The sequence below is a fragment of the Stegastes partitus genome, unplaced genomic scaffold (assembly GCF_000690725.1).
Source record: "Stegastes partitus isolate 25-593 unplaced genomic scaffold, Stegastes_partitus-1.0.2 Scaffold1051, whole genome shotgun sequence".
NCBI classification, from domain to species: Eukaryota; Metazoa; Chordata; class Actinopteri; family Pomacentridae; genus Stegastes; species Stegastes partitus.
The window spans coordinates 120433-140741 of NW_007578782.1; the positions used below are offsets into that span (position 1 = coordinate 120433).

At 39.3% G+C, this 20309-nt stretch overlaps 2 protein-coding genes across 3 annotated transcripts in view; one reads left to right on the plus strand and one right to left on the minus strand.

The window, feature by feature from the left end:
- The window catches only part of LOC103367452 (synaptic vesicle glycoprotein 2C-like), a 53506-nt gene extending 40579 nt beyond the window's left edge, over positions 1-12927 (plus strand). The window contains exons 9-12 of the mRNA XM_008295477.1: positions 2440-2573; positions 5400-5603; positions 5786-5945; positions 7537-12927. Coding sequence (XP_008293699.1) covers positions 2440-2573; positions 5400-5603; positions 5786-5945; positions 7537-7720 — 682 coding nt within the window. The 3' untranslated portion in view covers positions 7721-12927. The remainder of the gene's footprint in view (positions 1-2439; positions 2574-5399; positions 5604-5785; positions 5946-7536) is intronic.
- Positions 12928-16184: 3257 nt separating this feature from the next.
- Positions 16185-20309, minus strand: part of LOC103367451 (proteinase-activated receptor 3) — a 21233-nt gene continuing 17108 nt past the window's right edge. Inside the window, exons 3-4 of one of the 2 annotated variants that reach the window (XM_008295476.1) lie at positions 18513-18648; positions 16185-17429 (exon numbers count right to left, since the gene is read on the minus strand). In XM_008295476.1, the coding sequence (XP_008293698.1) occupies positions 16381-17429; positions 18513-18579 (1116 nt within the window). In that variant the 5' untranslated portion in view covers positions 18580-18648 and the 3' untranslated portion in view covers positions 16185-16380. Of the gene's footprint in view, positions 17430-18512; positions 18676-20309 lie in introns of those variants that run through there. The other variant, XM_008295475.1, reaches the window with a different exon arrangement.

Sequence of the window (20309 nt, forward strand, 5' to 3'; positions counted from 1 at the left end):
CACACACATCTGTTCCTCCTCCTGGTTATGATCCTTTCTTACACAAAGGCGAGCGAGAAGACGCATTGATATGCGTTTTTTGTTCTTTTTGCATTCTCACCCAAGACCAGGATGCATTTATTAGATTACATCAAGACCAATACAATGATGCTGTGTTCAGTTACAAATCATATAGATAAATAACTGACTGGTAAACCCTGTCATGTTGGACACACTGAAGAGAAGACACACTTGTCTTTTAAAAACAAGTTAAAACATATCAATCTAGTTTTAGACTCTTTACATCAGCTTTAAGTACATTTTACAACTGCTTTCACAATTCTTTTATTTACTAACAAGGAATTACATGGTTTGGCATCCCACTATATCTCTGATCTTTTATCGCTACACAACCCTGCTGACACTCTGAGATCCTCAGACAGACGCTTTCTATCTGTTCCAGACTTTTGATTGAAGAAGAAGGAGGGCAGCGCTTTAGACATAACAGCCCTGAGGCTCTGGCATACGCTGCCTGAGGACACAAGGCAGCATGAGACAGAGGCTTCTTTTACATTTAACTTTAAAACCGTCCTTCTTGATCTTTAGTGATTCTAGTTGCTATTCCATTTGTGGATTTTGCCATTTCTTGTGTTAATTTGTCTTATTTAGTACTTGAATATCTTTTACTGTGTTTTAATCTTACGTTTTACATGATCTCAGGTTGCAAAAGCACTTTGTGACTTTGTTTTGTTAAGTGCTATACAATACTTTTGTTAAATACCAGTTCATATCTCCTACTTGAGTAAAACTAGCGATTACTCTGTAAAAATTCTCCTTAACCTAATTAAAAGTATGATGTTTTTTGAGCCAAAATGTAATTAAAGAATTGAAAGTAAAAACACATCCTTTGCTGAATTTTCCCTTAAAATCTGTCATTTAAGACAAAGGAAGTCTGCGCACATCTATTTTATGAGGCAGGTGTGTAGGAGAGGGGCAAGTATATCGAAAGGTTTCAAACAGGCCCTCATTCCTTGTGTAGCTTGAAAAAAAATAGATGTATTCCTGACATTTCGGTGCTAGACCTTCATGAGGCAAATGGTTTGGTACACATGGAAGTCATCTTCAACAGGGAGTGACTGTAACTCTGCAACCAATAAACGTACTCTACATACAATAGGAAGGCATGAATTTAAAAAGTTTCCACTAAATGAGACATGTCAGTGACACACAGAACTTAAGAATCATAAATAAATCACAGGAACTATTTACATAAAAAGGGTAACATCCAAGGATATAAATGTATGAAGCCTGCCGAGGGACAAAAAATGCATTCTCAAAAAACAACTGGACTTAACAGGTTGCAAATGTAGACTGACCTGCAATTACAATGACGAAATCCTTAACTTAAATTGATAACATTAAACATAGCAAAAGTAAACATCATTAATAAATCAACACAACATTTCCCAGCACATGATGTAGATACAGTCAGCGTCTCAGTCCTCAGAATCGATGCAGCATTATTGTACTGTATACATGTATGATGAACTCTATCAACATGACATTGGTAAATAAACCCGGTAGTGTGTAAGCATGTTCATTCAGCTGGCTAGGATTGGACAGGGAACCCCCACGCAAGACGCAACATTATTATATATTATTCAATGTTATTATAGATGTGCTAACATGAAAAAAAAGCAATATACTGTAATTCATTTAATTTTCTGAATGTGTTTTCTACTGCGCTGTAGTTATTCTTGTTCTTCTTATTTCTGTGTGCAACCTTTCATGGCTATGGGATGTTGCTAGATCACCAGCATCACAGAGCAAAACAAACGGGCACATCAGCCAAACCTCCTCCCTCCTTTCACTTTCATTTACAATCAGTAAGGTTGTGTGCAAGAGAGCCAACAAAAAAAGAAAAAAAAAATCCAGCTACAACCATGAGGCCACGCTAGCACGGTAAAATACAGGCAGTATATTTTTCTAATTTTATTGGTGTTGTCGTCTATATATTTTTTAAAAAAGAAAAAAAAATCTATAAAATAATTAGCAATTTCTGTAAAATGACACCATTTTTTCTTAGAGTCCATGGAAATACTCAAGTCAAGCATAAGTGTTGCATGTGAGTGAATGCACTTTCCACTGCTGTCCTTCCTGAAGTCAAAGCTTTATTACTTGATCACAAGAAGTGGAGATTTACATTCATTTCAGACTTTGTGGTATAAAAGCAGCAGACCTTTCCTGTATTTGTTGCCTGTGCGTTCAGTGAAAACAGTGACTCAGCATTTCAATTACACAATTTGCCCAGCCGAGCATCTTTTCAAAGGGAAATAATTCAACATTAACACCTTTGCTGTCTGGAATATGTTACAAATCCCAGCTAATCCTTCCTCGCTGGCTGCTTCTTTGGATCTTTCCTACTGTAATTTCCTCCCTGTCCACCTCTCTCCCCTCCAGGTTTATCAGTATGAAGTTCAAGACGGTCACGTTCATCGACTCATCTTTCCTTAACTGCTATTTCGAAGATGTCTCCTCAGTGGGATCCTTCTTCAAAAACTGCACCTTTGTAGATTCCTTCTTTTACAACACAGGTGAGTCGACACATGTGAAATTCACTCCCTTTCTGGGTATTCCTCTCTCGCGCACAGTGCTCCTGTATTGAACTGAGGTATTTCCTTCCACCCCCACAAAATCCTATTATACTGTAGGTGGCTTACACATAAGTCTCACTCAGTCTCTCTGTTTCTGTCTGACAGTTCATTTTGGGCCTAACGTCCAAGCCTCTGCCTTAGAGGAGAAAGAATGGGTTTGAGCATTTATGGCTTTGCTTTATGCCACTAAATTACTGCTTAACCTCTCTGCCCCCTGCACAGATTGCCTTTCTGAACTACCACTGACTGTATTTAACGGAAAAAAGTGAGCCAGGCTGGGCTGCAGAAGACTGAAAATGGCAATTTCCATCCGCACAAAGACTCCTGTAGTGATGCTTTAGATGGCACTGACATAAACATGGCTCTCTGAGTGTTTGAATTTTAACTAAGGCGAGCTCTCCCTTTTCACCTGCAGATTACTCCATCACAGAATTTTTTTTGTTTTGATAAGGCAATTGAAACCAGGACTCCTGCATCAGCATCCAAAACATCAAAATGTCCTATTAATGGATCCTGGCTATTTTATAAAAGTGCAATTCAGTCGTTTTGTGACTGACAAAGACACAATCTGGAAGAAAAGGAAAGGCAGGAGAGGTTTTTTTTTAAAATGATCTGAGAGAACTGGAGCTGAATCAGACCTTGTGGGACTGCGGGGTGGAAAAACAGTTCCCTCCAGCACTCAGGAAAGCGCTGAACATGGAAACAGTGAGGGTGCGTCAGGTTTGCTGGTAATGCCCCACGGGAAATGAAGTCTCTTTGCCCCCAGCAATGTGTCTCTGGAGGGAAGAGGATAAAGAGAAACGAGAAGAGACGGAATGAGATTGGGAAGGTGGAGTGTGTTGTGAGAGCAGGGGTGAGAGCAGGGAGGGTTTCCTTATGGCTGAGGTTTATTGATACACCATTTCTGTTTAGGAAGAGACATTTGAACCTGAGTTCTACAGGGGTTCAGCTTTGTAAACCCACAATTATCGACAAGTCAAATCAGGACCCACCCCAATAACCTTAATATAAGACTTGTGTCTAGGGATTTAGGTTTTTATGCCTCCGATCTGGTTGTGCTTAATAGTCAGTATTTGCTGACACCGAGTCCCAGCTAGATACCATTATCCTACACACTTCAAATGCAATAAAGTTCTTAAAAATGAATTCAATGTATATTCCTGACAATTGAACAGCTCTACAACGCATGATGAAAAAAGGAATTTCTGCATCCAAGCTGTTTTGTTAATGTCACATAGGTGGTCAGAAAGGTTGTTGAAAAGCTCCAGTAGGGCACTGAAGTAGTGTGGAGAGGGTCGGATGTACTGTGGCTCCCCAAACTCTAAACGATGGTGTAAACCTGTATCCTCTACATGCTTGTCAGAAAATGTGCTGTAGATTAGCTGTAGTACCTGGTTGGAGACCCGGTGGAGCCTCTTCATGTTACGGGAGGGCCGTTCCAGAGAGCATTGTGGGGTTTAGCTAGCAATGGGCACAAAGACTTCTGTGATGTTTGATGAGTTCCAGCTAGAGCTCATGTGTTTAAAATAAACTGGGATCAACTAGGACAGTGTTTCTACATGCAACAGAATATGTGATTTAGCTTGGTTTAAACCGCGATATCCGCACAGGACAAACATCCACTGTACTCAGTTTGTGACTTATTGATTAGGAGAATTACTCAAAACCTACATTCCTGCTTTTTTTTACAAAGGATCAGGTCAGATCATTTGTGCCAATACTGATCAGTTAAAAATACCTTCATTGGCCCTGATCCCTATCTTTGACATCAGGTCGTGACTTTGATTTAACACACAGGCTAATCAGTCACCTATTCTAAAGTATTTTATTTTGCTTGCGCACTTGGAACAAGTAGAAAAATTTGCTCAAATCATTATTAGCTGTAGCGTATTTGAAATAATCTGTAAACAGTCTATGGAGCTGACAGACAATGAAACTATATATAATATTTGGTGCATACATACAGTATATCTGTGTTCTATACACATCATTGATATGTTTCTGAATCAAATTTAAAAAATGCAAAGGTTTTCACTTCATCTATTTTCAACCAGAAAGCCTCTCGGAAATTTGTGTTTAATTTATACAGCACCAGTTCACAACATAAGTAATCTCAGGGCACCTCACATACAAAGGTGAAGAAAATATTAAAGAGAGAAACTCAAAAAATCCATTAGTGATTCCCTTTGAGCAAGAACTTGGTGACAGTGGAAAGAAAAAGCTCCCTTGTACTCTGAAAAGAGAGCAGAAGATTGATACCATTCCCATGTCTGTTTATAAATACGCTACAGCAATCAGCTGGTTAGCTTAGCATGAAGACCGGAGATGAGAGGAAACAGCTAGTCTGGCTCTGTCCAAATGACGCCATATCTATTTTAAACTTCATTTAATTCAGAAGCATAAAAGGTTTTTCAGTCCAAATTGGCTCCTCGTCTGACAATATTCGGCTTGAAATGCAATACTTTCCTAAATGTAATAAGGAAAACATTTTTAAAGGCAGCCTTCTGCAGCCTTGTTACAGTTTTGGAGGCACAAATCACTGCACAGCATTTGGATTCTGGACAAGAAAGCTGTGCATGTGTTTTGTGTAGCATTGCCAAGATAATAAAATTGCCAGTAGGAGCCTCATAAAATGAACACATGCAGGTTTTAACATGCGTTTTGAATGAACAGAAAGAGACTGTAGAAGGTAGCGGGCAGATACAAACTGTTGATCCTCATTCAGGCTTTAAACACTGAAAACTGTTCCCTTGTCTCACTTTACAGATATTGACGACTCCAAGCTAATAAATTCGAGTTTGATCAACAGCTCCTTCCACCACAACAAAACAGGCTGTCAGATGACGTTCGACGATGATTACAGCGCCTACTGGGTCTATTTCGTTAACTTCCTGGGAACGTTGGCTGTGCTGCCCGGGAACATCGTCTCCGCTCTCCTCATGGACAAAATAGGACGTCTTAGCATGTTAGGTATGATGTAACATTGCTATATTTGTGGGGGCTGAGGACCTGCTCTGACTCTCTGTTTGGGATATGAATAGCAGCCTCTCCTCTTTGAAAATGTCTCCATGTCTTGTGATGCTGGCCTTTGTGTCTGCAGTGACCTCTGGTGACGTAAATGAGGTTGTTTTGTGTTGCACTGTGTCCTGCAGGAGGCTCCATGGTGCTGTCAGGCATCAGCTGCTTCTTCCTTTGGTTCGGCACCAGCGAGTCGATGATGATCTTCATGCTCTGTCTCTACAACGGCCTCAGTATCTCGGCCTGGAACTCCCTGGATGTGGTCACCACTGAGCTCTACCCAACAGACAGGAGGTGAGCGCTGCTGTCACTGCATACAGAACGCAAATGGAGCTTTCACTTTACTGCAAGAAGCAATACTAATGTACAAGAGATTACAAGAGTAAACCTGGGCTTAATCACCAAGTATGCCGGTCCAGCAACAAGACAGACGCCGGCTTTGTTAAATGTGTCCTTTCATCAACAAGTCTTGCAAGATCTCAGTTGAAAATACAGATGTTGTTTAAAATAAAGGGCTTATTTCCTAGAGAGCAAGCACTTTTTGTGGGCGAGCTTGATCGGTTGGGTGTTTGGTAATTGTTATGCAGTTTGTGCAGACAACTCCATAAAGTTTCAGCCAGTTTCAATGAGATTGTCAACATCTACTCTGCCCCTCAAAACTCTTTCTTTAAAGGTGCAAAGTGTTTCCTCTCCATTGTGCCAGGATTTGTTACCAGACAGTAGTGCCGGCAGACAATTTAGGAGGAGAAATAATAATCATGGATGGGTAAGAGGAGATTCCAGGTGATCCGATCGGGCAGCTGGGCGGCTGAAAATTAAAGAAGAAAAAAGAAAAGAAAAGAAAAGAAAAAAACGGCTTTGGTCTGCTGAAAGCTTGTGGAAGAAGAGAAGGAAACAGGAGCACATGTCGTTGTTGTAAACTGTCAGTTACTGAAGGCGACGAAACTGAGAATGGAAAGTTAGCAGCTAGCCAGGTTCATTTACATAATAATTCAATTTGTAGCGTCTCAACTGTAATTTTTAATTTATTCAGGTAAATCTGTATTTTATATAACATTGTAGGGTACTAGCTGTGACAGCTACATTACCCATAATACAACTGTAACACTGTAAACTTAATATTCAGATTTCTTATGCAGCTTCTCAGTGTTGATCCTGTTTCTGTGCTATATCAACAACAGTGATTGACTCAACTTGATTTGATGTCCAAAATCAAAACTTGAGGGTCAATCACTGCAAAACAAAAATCCCAAAAGATGATTTAAATGTTCTAGATTTCAAGAATAGGGTAGCAAATAAAAACAATAAGAGAAAAACTAAGACCAAACCAAGTTATTTCACTGTAATGTCCCAAAATCTCTAATGGGACATGGTGAAAAACAAACACATGGTTTGAATCATTAACAGATCAAATATAATGAAGTTACTCTTGAAACATTCAGGTCTGATTTCTTAAAATCTCTGTACAGTGACCTTCAGCTGTGTTGTGAATGCCAGTTTATATCTAGACAGTTTGTACTTCAAACTTCAAACTGAACTTCTTGGACAAACATTTGAAAAGCTGTATGCAGAAGATGAAGCAAGACTCTACAACTAGTTTCTCACCTCAGATTTATTCAGTAACAGACACTGGATGGTGTTAAGAAGCCACCGTCATTTTGCAGCTATATCAGGTGTATTATAGTACTCATTTTGTCAGTAAATGCTCTCTTGGGTAGAGCAAGGACAGAATAAAACTGAAGTATGAGTACTTAAATGAGCAACTTGGCATAATTTTCGTAAAATAAATGTAACACTGACTATTTCAGGTTATCGAGACCTGATTGAGACGTCCATGCTTTACATTTCTGACTCCTCCGTGCCTTCTTTGTCTCTTTATATTCAGGGGCACAGGATTTGGCTTCTGTAACGCCATGTGTAAGCTGGCAGCAGTGCTGGGCAACCTGATCTTTGGCTCGCTGGTTGGCATCACCAAGGCTATTCCCATCCTGCTGGCATCAGCCGTGCTGGTTGGCGGTGGGCTGGTGGGGCTCCGACTGCCAGACACACGTGCCAATGTCCTCATGTAAACCTCAGTACAGAACAGTATGTTGTTTACCAGGTATTTACTCAGTGTGCTGAATAATGTCCCATTTATGGAATATGATTTATTAGAATGTCACAGAAACAACCATTCCTCTCATCTTTCTTGTGTTATTTATTTAGTAAATAGTGCTGAATATGTCTACAAATTCAAACACATGACAGGCTGTTATTGTTATTCTGTTAGTTCTGAGTTAAATACCTGGTAAATTCGATAGTGAAATGCAGTTTTGAGAGCTGTAGATGTACAGAAGAGGGGAATTTGGTATATTAAATGTTTCAAAGAGCTGTGGGTATTCTTGCAGTAATTCAAAGGGGAAAAAAAACTCCTTGAAAGAAACAAGCTGATCAGTGGTGATAAAACTCTGTATATCAACAGCTCATTAACTACCATGTGCTGTTTCACACATGCAACCCACAAATGCATGTGCCAAAGCAGCAAAAGGCTTGGACTTCTAACAACCTTATCTTTCCAAATCCCACTCACTCTTGCTCAGATTAAAGACATAGTTTGACATTTTAGGAAACATTCAAAGCTACCACCTGCAGGCACTTAGCTTAGCCTAAACACAGACTGTATATAAAAGATGAATGGAGCCACCGTGTGTTTGGAAATTAACTTAACGATTGAGAAGCGGAACAAACCTTTTAAACATGAACTTATTCTAATCTATTTTACTTTAAATTGAACTATAATTTACAAAATTAACATCATATTGTGATAAAGGAGACTGAAAACTACTGGCTGAGACCATAAACCCTTTAAAAAAAAATGGTCACTGAGGTAACAAATGAAGTGAGAAGTGGGTAAATTCTCTCTGAGACTTGCATACAATCAGACTTCTTTTTTCAACCAGAGGAGTCACCCCCTGCTGGCTGTTGAAAAGAATACAGATTTAGGGTGTTCCTGCATTGGTTTCACCTTTTCAGACCCGGAGGCTACGTCCATCTCTAATATACAGCCTTTGGACTGGAGGTCAGGGATACAACTAGCCTGGCTAAATCCTAAAAAGGGCCACCAACAAATCTGAAGCTTGCTGATTCACATGCTGTATCTTGTTTGTTAAATATGCACAAAAATGAAACTGTAAAACGACAACGTTTAGATCTATGGGGCTAATGATCTGTACAATCCTTGGTCAGGTGCAGTAACTTGTAAAAAACTACACAACAGTGTGTTGTATTTATATTTGGGTTGGTGCACAGCTTAGACAAAGAAGATACAATATGACTGTGTTTGTTAGATGGACTGGCGCTTGTTCTGTTGTTTCTGGTGTCTTAAGTGGCCTCATTTTTATGTAACTGCAGTCAACAGTCAAACTTATTCAAAGTGAAGCCAACAGTTACAGAAAAGTCACATTAAATTGCCAGTTTGAGTTGTAAACACGACAAGTGAGTGTACAAACAGCATTCAGAAATCAGTCACTGGTACGTTTATGGTGTATAGAGGGACATGAATCACCTGATATCTGTGCATCATGTAAACACTATATTCTGAATAAAAGAAGAACCAGGATAAGCCTCATTACCAGGATACTGTTGCACATAAAAATACAAACTCTGTTCATCTTTAGAGGCTTAGGTGGATAGATTCGGTTCCCTTTGGGTAGAGTCAGGCCAGCCTTTCCCCATGTTTCCACTCTTTATGCTAAGCTAAGCTAACTAGCTGCCTGTAGCTTCATATTTACCATACAGATATGAGAGAGGTATCAGATCTTCTCTCCTTGCTCAGCAAGAAAGTAAAAGTAAATGCTGACTTATTTATTAATTTATAAGTTATTTATTGCTGCATCTGTGTGCTTTTCTGTTTTTTAGGTCCGATGTTGAGGGATACTTTTGACTCTGATCAGTATTCCAATAAAGGTTGATGACACTTAAGCCTTTTGCTGCAACTTGCAAGAATGACAAGGCCATAGAAAAAAAAAAATCAATAATGATAAAGTAGTTTAGTCAAAACTGGCAACTTCAGCAGCTACATTTCTAAAAGTGAAAAGAAGTTTACATTTTCTGCTTTTTACAGTAAGAGACTTTTGGGATTGGAATCCTTTTGTCTGAATGCTTCCTCTCTCCCTCTGTCTGTATTCGTCTTGTGGCGCCGAGCTCACCATGAAGGGCTTTGCTCTCCGTTGCAATCTGATCCGTCGAGAAGAATTTATACCGTAGGAAACTTCTGTTGGTATCAAAATTTGCTCTTCTCTTCGTGTTTTTTTTTTTCCTCTTTATCTGTCTCATTGTCCTGGTTTCCTCAGCGTGTCTCGTGTTCTCGTCCTCTTGTTTATCTCCTCCTGCCTTGCTGCTGCTCCCTCCACAACTCAAAGGCCTTTCTCAAATGTCGTGCCTCTCTCTCTCTTCATCGAGCCCATCTCTACTTCCAAACCTCGCTGGAAGCTTTGCTGCTCTGTCCTGCTTTCTTTTTTTCCCCCCTTTTGGTCCCTTATCTCTTGATACTGCGACGAGTGAGTGTGAGTGTGTGTGACAAGACAAATCCTCGTGACCATCTCTTACCTGTATATGGAAAACCAAATTGCTTTTTTCATGTGTTTTGCTATACCAAGGAAGAATTTGATTCAAAATTGATATTAAAAGCCATGTGTAAAGAGTCAGCTCACCCAAATTCCAAAAAAATACTTATTTCATAGCCACGGTGATAGTTTTGGTTTTATGTGCTGACATTTTAGAACTTGATGCAAATTTTAAGTGTTTGTGCTGCTCATAAATATTAAGAGCTACTTTTAATAACACTCCACAGGCATGCACCTCGGTAAGGCTGCACTTGAGCCAAAGCTGGGACAGAAAAACAGATAAAGCAGTGCTTGTTGTAGTTCACACAGTGCCAATGAAGCCCATTGTCAGTTAAATCTCTCTGTAATTCGCAATTTAGTGGAGTTTGTCTGGTTTCTGTAGCAACATTCCTACATGGGTGCACCAGCAGTGATGTGATTTACGCAACTGTTGGTTTGCCAGAACAGAGGGGAGGTTACAGAAAGCAGGAGGATACTGAAGTCTGGAGTGGAAGAACCCAGAAAAAAGAAAAACTTTGTGATTTAGCAGATAAAAGACAAGACTTAGTGTTTAGAGGAAGGTTTGCAGACTAAAACAGAAAGCAGTCAGTGCTACGGCGGCTGTCATAAGCCCATGTCGACAGTGTTTGTGTAATTACTCTCACTGCCAGAGGAGGGAGACAAAAGTTCGGCCTTGCAGGATCAGAATATGCTAACATGCTCACAGTGATTTATCGCCACGCTGATGCCCTGCTCTCTGATTCCTGCTATCTCCGCTGGCTTGCACTGCACCACGATGGTTTGGTGCTGCATCAAGCAAAGCAAAGCACACTGGCCAGAGTGCTCATGTGCATGCAGCAGTCAAAGTTCAAACTATAGCTCATTTGTTTCTTAATTGAGGAAATAAGAGGTGAAATTTTCACACAAAATATTTTATTGAGTTAGTGATGTAGGCCCGCTAGAGGTTTTGAAAACTTATTTTGCTTTGTCCTGCACTGAAAGCAGCAGCAGCACAGTTTGAACAGGCCATTCTGGTGCCAACATTGTGGGGGGGGGACATGAATGTTTGCACCAAATTCCCTGGAAATTCATCAACTAGTTGTTAATCTATTTCACCAAAACTACAAATGTGAACAAAATCAAAGAGGTCACCAAATTCAGAAGGAGTCATCGCCTGGGGACCATAAATGTCTCCATATTTCAGTCTTGATTAAAGCAGTACGCTCGCTGACTAACAGATGCAGACTATCCATCAGGACGTTTTGGACTTCTCCCGATGGGCAGATTTTATTTGACATGGTAATGTTTTTCCTATCCCAGGCATAATAAGTCTATATGGTGATACAGAGATGTTCAGTAGGTCATGTTGCATTCTCAAAATGTATTTTTTGGGCTCAGAAAAACCACCAAAACAAAAGAAATTCCTCTACAAATTTATCTTCAACTATCAGTCTTTGTCTGAAATGTTAAGACAGAGGAAATCCTCAACTCAAGGTGAAGAAAAATTATCTCTTAAAGACAATTTTAGTGTTAAATTTCCTCAGCTTCAATCAGCAGATGAAGTGGAAGCTGCTCTGAGAGATCATCCAGAGTAACTTGAACACATTTTTGTCTGGAGACACAAACTGAGTTTTCACTTTGCACCACAATGAGCACCACAAAAAAATCTGTTTACCCACATGTACTGACAGAATGTGACCAAATAAAACTAAAACTATCGACATTGTAAGGTGCAACTTGAGGTAATAAAGACAAACTTTTTTGTGACTTGGGTGAACAGACTCTTGAAAACCTCTTGTGAATGAATTCTTGCTGCTACAACGTCAGTGCTTCAGTGTTTAAATGCGTTAGATAAGTTGTAAAATACAAAACTGTGTCTCATCTGCGTTTGTTCAATCATACAAAAAAAAAAGTCAGTTAACACGAACTGTTTCATTTGACTATTTTCCAGGCAGCGCTGATGATTCGTGATGTTCTGTTTCTCCTCTATTCCTTCCTTAGTGTGACTTCCTACATGCAGCTATTTCCTTTCAAAGACAATATTTTTGATGACTGAAATGCAGCTGTTTCAAGATATGAATCTGCTTTCCTGTGTTTGATGCTTTTCCTCTGTCTGCCCCTTCCTCGAAACGCCACCACTTGTGCTGAACGAACTCACTAGACATCACTGTTTCCGAACTGAAACCCTGCATGTTTGTTACTGAAGTCCCTCTGTTGTGTGTGCTTCTCCCATTTCGGTGTCCCTGGCTGTTCCTCTGCGGGGGTTAACAGACGTGATTTCCCGGGTTAAAGGTGAATGTATCATTCTTGTGTGTTGTCAGATTTTGTCGTGGACAGGTTTTCATTATACTCGGTTCACTTCTAGGTCATTGTGAAAGGGCATGCTAGTGCTGAGATGACTGTATGTTACTGCGAGATGTTAACCAGCAGGGGTGGTCAAATCTGCCGTCGGGAGGGTTTCCAGTTAGATTAATCACAGAGTCACTGGGGGAACGGATTTAACAGCGTGACTTTCAGATTTGAAAACCTCTGCTGTCGAACAATCTGTGGAGGTGTGTGTAAAAAAAAAAAAAAACACAGTTACCTGTCCTTGATATGATTTATTTTGATAAGAAAAGGCTCAAGTGAATGCAGTGTAAAGGTGGATTCCTCTGGTGTCTCCATGTTGAATAAAGAGTTTCATTTGAACAGCTGCGAGGCTTCACTCGGATTGTTGTCCACTTTTACCAGCAGATGGCGCCATGAGTAAGTCTGACCAATGAGGTGATTCATTTATAATAATAAGCTTCTGAATATCTTTACATCCACTCACTGTTGGATTTTCATACTTACGTTTGAGGCTGGTTTACAGGAAAACCACTGTAAAATAAAATAAAAACAAAACACACTATTTAATTGCACTTCGGTGGTAGTTTATCCTACTTTATCCCTCCACTCTACGACATTTCAGAGGGAAATATTGTACTCTCTACTCACCTGCATTTATCCAACTTGTATCTGCTTTAGTAACCTTTAAGAAAAAGAGTTCACACAATGGTTAATACAGCAACCCTTTGAAGTCCAGAAATAACTGTAACTGCCACTGTGGGCACTGTTTCCTGCCTCTTTGTTTGCACTTCTCAGTAATCCCAGACTGTGTTTTCTTCTAAAGATAATAACATCAGTTCTCTTCATTAGAAAACCATGAAGAACTCTTGGTTTATCTTGTCACTTTACATATCCAGTTTATGCACAAAATAATGGTGACTTCAAAGTGTTTTCAACCATCTGCTGAGAATTCTGAAATGTCTCCACACATGATATTTGTTATAATGCATGTATTTACATATTGAGCCCATTTTTCTGCGTATAAAACTGGATATAAAGCAGTTCAAACCTGCAACAGTAACATGCTGCAGACGCCCTGATGTCTCACTATAAATAAACTAATGATGGCAGAGATAGGAATATATTAGTCAGAGGGACCAAACCAGGACTTCTTCTTTTTTACTTTACATTTTGCTTTTCTTCTGCACTAAGGAGGACTTTGACTTGTGATGTCTTTTTGCTGTATTGGTGCTTTAGTAAAGAATATTTCTTCCAGCACTGGTTCTTTCAGAAGGGCCGGCTAGATTTAATGAAGCCTGTCTAACTTGTACTGAACTGTGACAAGTGGCAGTTGTAAGACAAATGAGCAAGTTTTATGTCTGTTAAATAAGAGTTAAAACACTGTAACAGTAGCAAATGTAGAGAAGAGCATCGTCAGCAAACAGACTTTGACTACATAGGTTTCAGGGTGGCTGCAGGGAGTACCTCCATCTTAATATTCATAGCATGTGCATTTGTCTCCCTCAATAAAAAGACGAGAGAGAGAAGCAAAGGATTTTAATTTTTTTAATTGCTATAACATTTAGACATGCTGTGTGAAATTTGTGGTTTCTTTTAATAAAGGCATTTCCATCTTAATTTGATGCAGAAAATAAAGAAACCGGTGCATAAAAAATCACCAGAATGCAGCAACTTAAGGGTTTAGAGGTCACATTGTCTTGGTGGAGGACACTAAAACCTACTACTTAGTCTTAAATCCAAGTCTATGTTTGACTCTAATCTGTTAATTAAAGCAATATGTTGCAGTTTGTTAGTAATATTGTCATTGTTGGTAACCTTAGCCACCACAAGCTGCAGGTCCTACCAGACCAGGTCAGTCTGCAGCAACAAAACCCAACACAGTGTATTAAACTGTTCATGAATGCACTATGTAAAGTCTCAGAGGATGAACTAATCTAGTGAAAACTCTTAACATTAGAATAGAATGTTAACTTTGTCATATGCAAACTGATCATCACTAAAGATGATGTTTTTCTTTGCCTGAATATAAAAATGAAGAAGTGAAATATTCACTATCAGTGACACTTCAAAAGGTTGACTGCTCATTTAAAGAGTAGCTAATTTCCTCAAACACACTTCAGTTTTCATTTCAGTAGCTACATCAGCCCATTGGTTTATTTAGATTTGATCCACACTACAATTTTAGCAACCTCTGACCCAATTGGGTAGTCAGTGTGTTGGTGTGTCACACTATATCCTGTCAGGCTCAACAGGAAATGCCAGTGTAATGAAAAAGCAGCAGATGGAAAGAGATAGAATGCAACAGAGAGGAGGTTAGTGGTTAATTACCTCCTTGAGGAGTTCAGATGATAAGCTGTTAAGTTTCATCATAAGCTGATAAGTTTCGGAAATGTACAGAATATACAGACGGATGACATATTAAAGGAAAAACTAACATGAAGTGTCTCGATAAGGTGTTCGGCCAAAGTGAATCCCGTTTTACCAAAAGATGTTTGGTGGAGCCGTGTCTGGCACATCGTTCTAAAATCTCCCAAAGGTGTCGTACCAAATCAAGATTTAGTGACTGTGAACCTAATCGTAACATCTTTGTACTGTTTTGTAATGATTCTTCCCTCTGAGGTGACAAGTTGAGCTAAACCATGCCAGCAAGTTACCCCACACCGTGAACAGTCACCGGATCTCCTCACCATAGAGAATCCAGTGTAATTTTATTATATTCACTGTTAATAATACAGATTCTGCAAACTGCATTAACAATGGAAAAAAAATAAATAAATCACCCTGATCTTTTGCAAAAGTTGTTACTCAGATGAAAGAAGCTCAGATTTTAAGGCTCTTATGAAATTATTGAACTTTTTGAGACTATATGTAGAGAACACACGAAATATTTAAGAGCATGATTACACTTGTAGGAAAACATTTAAAAAGGGTTTAACCAAATAGGTTGCAAGGGTTAAAGGCTCAGATATTTCCTTTAATTGGTCACCCATTTATATTTAAAGTGCTGTGAGTTGTGACGCTCTGCATCGGAGGAACTATTCATCAAGCTCAAAGAAGAAGATGTAAAATGAATTTAACCTCAAACATATTAAAAACAACATGAAACATAAATGCAGACATGAAAAACAGAATGGAGTTCATCTTTCTTCCAACTTCTACAACATGACTGTTCATTTATTGATACACTCTGTGCGTTATTCCAAAGCTGTTCATTTAAAAACATGCATTTTTTCAGCTCTTTTAAACATTATTTTATTGTAACTATTTGACTTCTTTTAACCAGAAAAAAGTCTCAGTAACGTTAAGAATCTCTTTTACAAAAGCTTCTTGGATTAAACAGGCAGCAGCACATAGACATACAGAATATAGCAACTGAAATGAGATTGATATGAAAGCTAAGGAAAGGCTACAGTATCATGAAATCACAAAATACTCATCATAAATGACATACACAACAAAGTTAGAAAAACATACTGTGAATCCACTAATACACTTTTGTACATTTATTATAATTCCACAAATATTCCCTTGTTATTTAATAGATGCAGCTGTCAAATTCAAGTTTAATATAGTAATTCTAATTTTAAAATTAGACACAATCAGTGAGAATTAAAAAAAAAGGAGATATTGGTTTCTATATACAATCACACACACACACACACACACACACAAAAAGACATACTCAAAAAAATAATTCTACCTGAAAGCTTATAAAATGAACACTGTGTGATCTCTTTGGATTCCAGCCATAGAGAACATTTTGCTCGTCATCAGCTACAAAAAGAAGAGCTCAGTTTTTGGTGACAGGTATGACCCTGTCAGATTGATATGCTCAGGGTGTGGCCCTTGAAAGTCATGAAGTAAAGCCTGGAGCCTGCAGACTTGGACATGACCAGGAAGAGAAAGGGGTCGAGGCAGGCGTGGAGGCAGCACAAACACACCGCCACGTTGAAGAACGCGTACAAATTTTGTGGCCCATTTACAGACAGCTGCAGATAATGGAGAAAGTGCAGGACTCCGGCGGGGATGAAGCACACCAGGAAGATGGCAAACACCAGAGAGCTGGCCTTGATGTACATCGCCCAGTCGTGGTGCGACTGGTTGAGCTCACGGATGATTCGGACGAAGCACACGACCGTCACCACCAGCGGCACCAAAAGGCCGAGGATGGTCAGAATCAGGTTGTAGTAGAGCAGGAACAGATGAGAGCGTTGGTATAGAGGCAGCACATCGTGGCAGGTGGTGATGTTGAGCTCAGGCAGCCGGTAGCTCTGCTGGACGAGGAGCTCGGGGACGATGGCGGCACCAAACAGCCCCCATACAGCCAGGCTCACCCAGGTGGTACACGTCCTCTTGGGCAGACGTTTGTACAGGAACGGGTACACCACAGCAATGTAACGCTTGATGCTCATGCAAGCCAGCGTCAGGGCCGAGCAGTAGAGGTTGCCATAGAAACAGGCCGTGACCACTCGACAGGCAGCCTCCCCAAGAACCCAGTGGTTTCCATGGAGATGGTAGTGAGCCTTGAAAAAGAGGGAGAGGAGGAGGAAGAGGTCGGAGACAGCCAGGCTGCAGTAGAGGATGGCAGAGGACACCTTTCTAATTTTAGTCACCAGCAGGCACAGGATGGAGACATTGGCCGGGATCCCGACGGCAACCACCAACAGATAAATAATGGGGATGACCCGGGTGCTGAGAGGGCCGCGGAGGTAGCCCACTGTGCTGTTGTTTAGTGACCGCAGAGTTGGAGGGGCTGAAATGTTAACTTGAGTCCCATTTGCATTTAGGACTAACTCTGTCTGAATGCCAGGTTGCCCTATAAATGATCTGGGCATAGCACCCACAGTGTGGTTCTGCTTTCTTCTCCCTGCAACAGAAACAAGTACATGCAAACGTTAGGGATAATAATATTCACATACATGTTATTAAAATCAATTTAGGACACTGTCTACCTCTGTGGATTATATGTTTATGCAAACAATGTTTTCACTGCTACTGCAACAACTGCCACTTCTAATATTAACCTCTTAAGACCCGAGCTCTTGTTTGATATGCATTTTTTTATTCCTCTTTGATCTGATCAAATAGCAAAGAGGAATAAAAACAAAAAAAATATATAAAGAAAATAAATAAATTTTAAAATATAACAAAAAATATAAAATAAAAATAAACAATAATAAAATAATATTACTAAAATAATAATTAAAAATTTGAAAAACCCAAAATGTGATGTCCATGCATGTGGACGCCAGGTTTTAAGAGTAATGCTATTGTTATTTGATATCATACTTGGTTACTTGACTTTTGAATTTTATTGCCGATATCACAGATAAACTTTCAATGGTGTATTAACACTCAATATATTCTGTAAAATAAATTGTGACAAAGCATTTGTTCATTGTCAACAACACAACAATTATAATAATAGTTATTTTTATTATTGTTATTGGTTTCAGTTAAAAACGTCAGTTAATAAAGGAAGTAACTGGAATAACCACAGAGGAGACAAAGGCTGCTTTTCTGTCGATGAAAGTGGGAATAGAACTGTAATGTAATTGATGTATAAGAAATGTATTCCCCAAATATTTATTTATTATTCATTCATTTATTCAAATGGAGGCAACTTTGTTGTAAATGAATTCTGTAATTAGCCATCTTTTGTTTCAATGTCATCATAAATCTGTGAGAGTTGCCATCAATTCTGACGGCGACTTGTTCAGAACTGATCCAATCTGACACCAACTCAACCAGAGATTCATTTAGTTTGAATGAGAGTTAGCAGCATGTCACATCTACAGCTCATACACACATCACATCTACAGTTCATACACATATCACATCTACAGCTCATATACAGCAAGCGCTTCAAACTGTAAAGTAACACAAAGCAACATGACGCAAGACATCTAATCTCTGCCCTTAAACTTAAACTGTGACCAGCATCTCTTACCTTCTTTCTGAAGCGTCCCACTTGTACAGAGGACCAAAACCAGGATGAAGACAAGAAGTTTCCCCATTTTATTGTCTATGAACAGCACTCAGCTAGAGCCTCTCATGCTGCTCCCACCTCTGTCTGTGTTTCTGTTCTCATTTCCTCAGTCGCCTCAGTCTGCTGTCACAGTTACATCTGTGGGTTCACTCAAGTTGGAAACACCTCCCCAAGGGTAAAAAAAAAAAAAAACGTGATTGTGACACAGGAATGTGGTTTCTCTTCGGCTTCTGTTTTAACATGCAATGTGCTTGAACGACACATAGTCTGTTTATTGTACTCACCTTTGTTTGATGAATCACTACTGAACAACAACTCTTTCATGTATCTGTGCATTAAACTCTAGTCTGTAGGCTTTTTTTTTTTTTTTACTATTTCCTCTTTCTTTCCACTTTTTTCTACATAATCTACTCTGTATCCACTTATTCATGCACTTCTTAAGAACTACGACCGCAGCATTCACAGATGTTTTATGTTATCACAAATGGAAATGTACCCCTCTGTGGCCCCATTTGGAAACTTTTTTTCCCACCATATGACGAACTAGAGGGGGCGTCATCGCCTGAGGCAGCCCAATGCACAGAGAAGGGCCACTGCAAGGAAATGGCTGTCGGAGAATGATAAGCTGGTCTAAACATGACCAGTTTTGTTTAGTCCTCACTTCTGTTTTTACATACACGTGTTTCACTGAAGAACTGCCAAACATAGGCTCATGAACTCTTTAAAAAGTTGATGCTGCAGCTGTTTCAATGTCACTGAGTGAGTGAAGTGTTGTGTCTCAGCTTGGGTGTCTCACTTTTATGTTCACAGGAATTTTATCTGCTCGTCATCCAGGACACACGCAGGCTGAACCAGACTTTTACTGGCCTTCACTGAATAATATTTTATTATTTGAGCATCCAGCTGCTTACAGATGTGACCTGAGCCTTGTTTTCATCTTTTCTGTTTTTTTGTGGGAGGAGGCATCTTCAGTATGAGCATTTGTCTGACCACAGACCCACCAAGACACCAACGAAGATGCTGACAGATAAGTGATGTCCTCTTTCCGCTCATGACGTCAAACTAAAAACATCCCAGATGACTCAAACTGAGAACAAAGATCTGCTCTGCATGCCGTCGCAGTTGCAGCTCAGTGGCAGAAAACACAAAAACACAAACAGGTTGTTGCCAGATTTGAGCAAAGGCAGCGAGAAGCCAGAGAGGTTATAACTGTTGTGTGGTTCAATAACAGTCATCCTGCATCGGTTACAGGTTTGACACTGTAAAACATCAGCACAGGATTTAGTCAAATCTACTCATCCTTCTAGTTTATTTAGTGGAAACATGGGTTTTGCTATCTTCCAGCTTCTGAACTGAAAATGTCAAATTTTGGCTTAAAAACATGAGTTGTTATAATTTAGGTATAGTTAAGTAAGTTCATTCAAATATGGCTATATATATGTATAAACAACAACAAAAACCTAGCATTTAAGTTGGATGCATTGATAGAGAGTTAAAATTGTTTAAATGGACATCTTTGTTAAATTAAGTTGCGACTTTTTAATTCTAATAATAATCTTAACAACTGGCAAACAAAACAGCTTCCACAGCTGAGGATCTAAGTTCTGTGTTCAATAAAAGAACAAACTCTTTAAACTTTGAAATGTTGAAAAAAAAAAAAAGTCTATCTGTAAACGTTGTCTATGTGACTAGTTGATTTAACCTAATATCTTAAGTTTGTTGAACATGTTTTCTCAAGTTCAGGTAATTTAAAGTTAC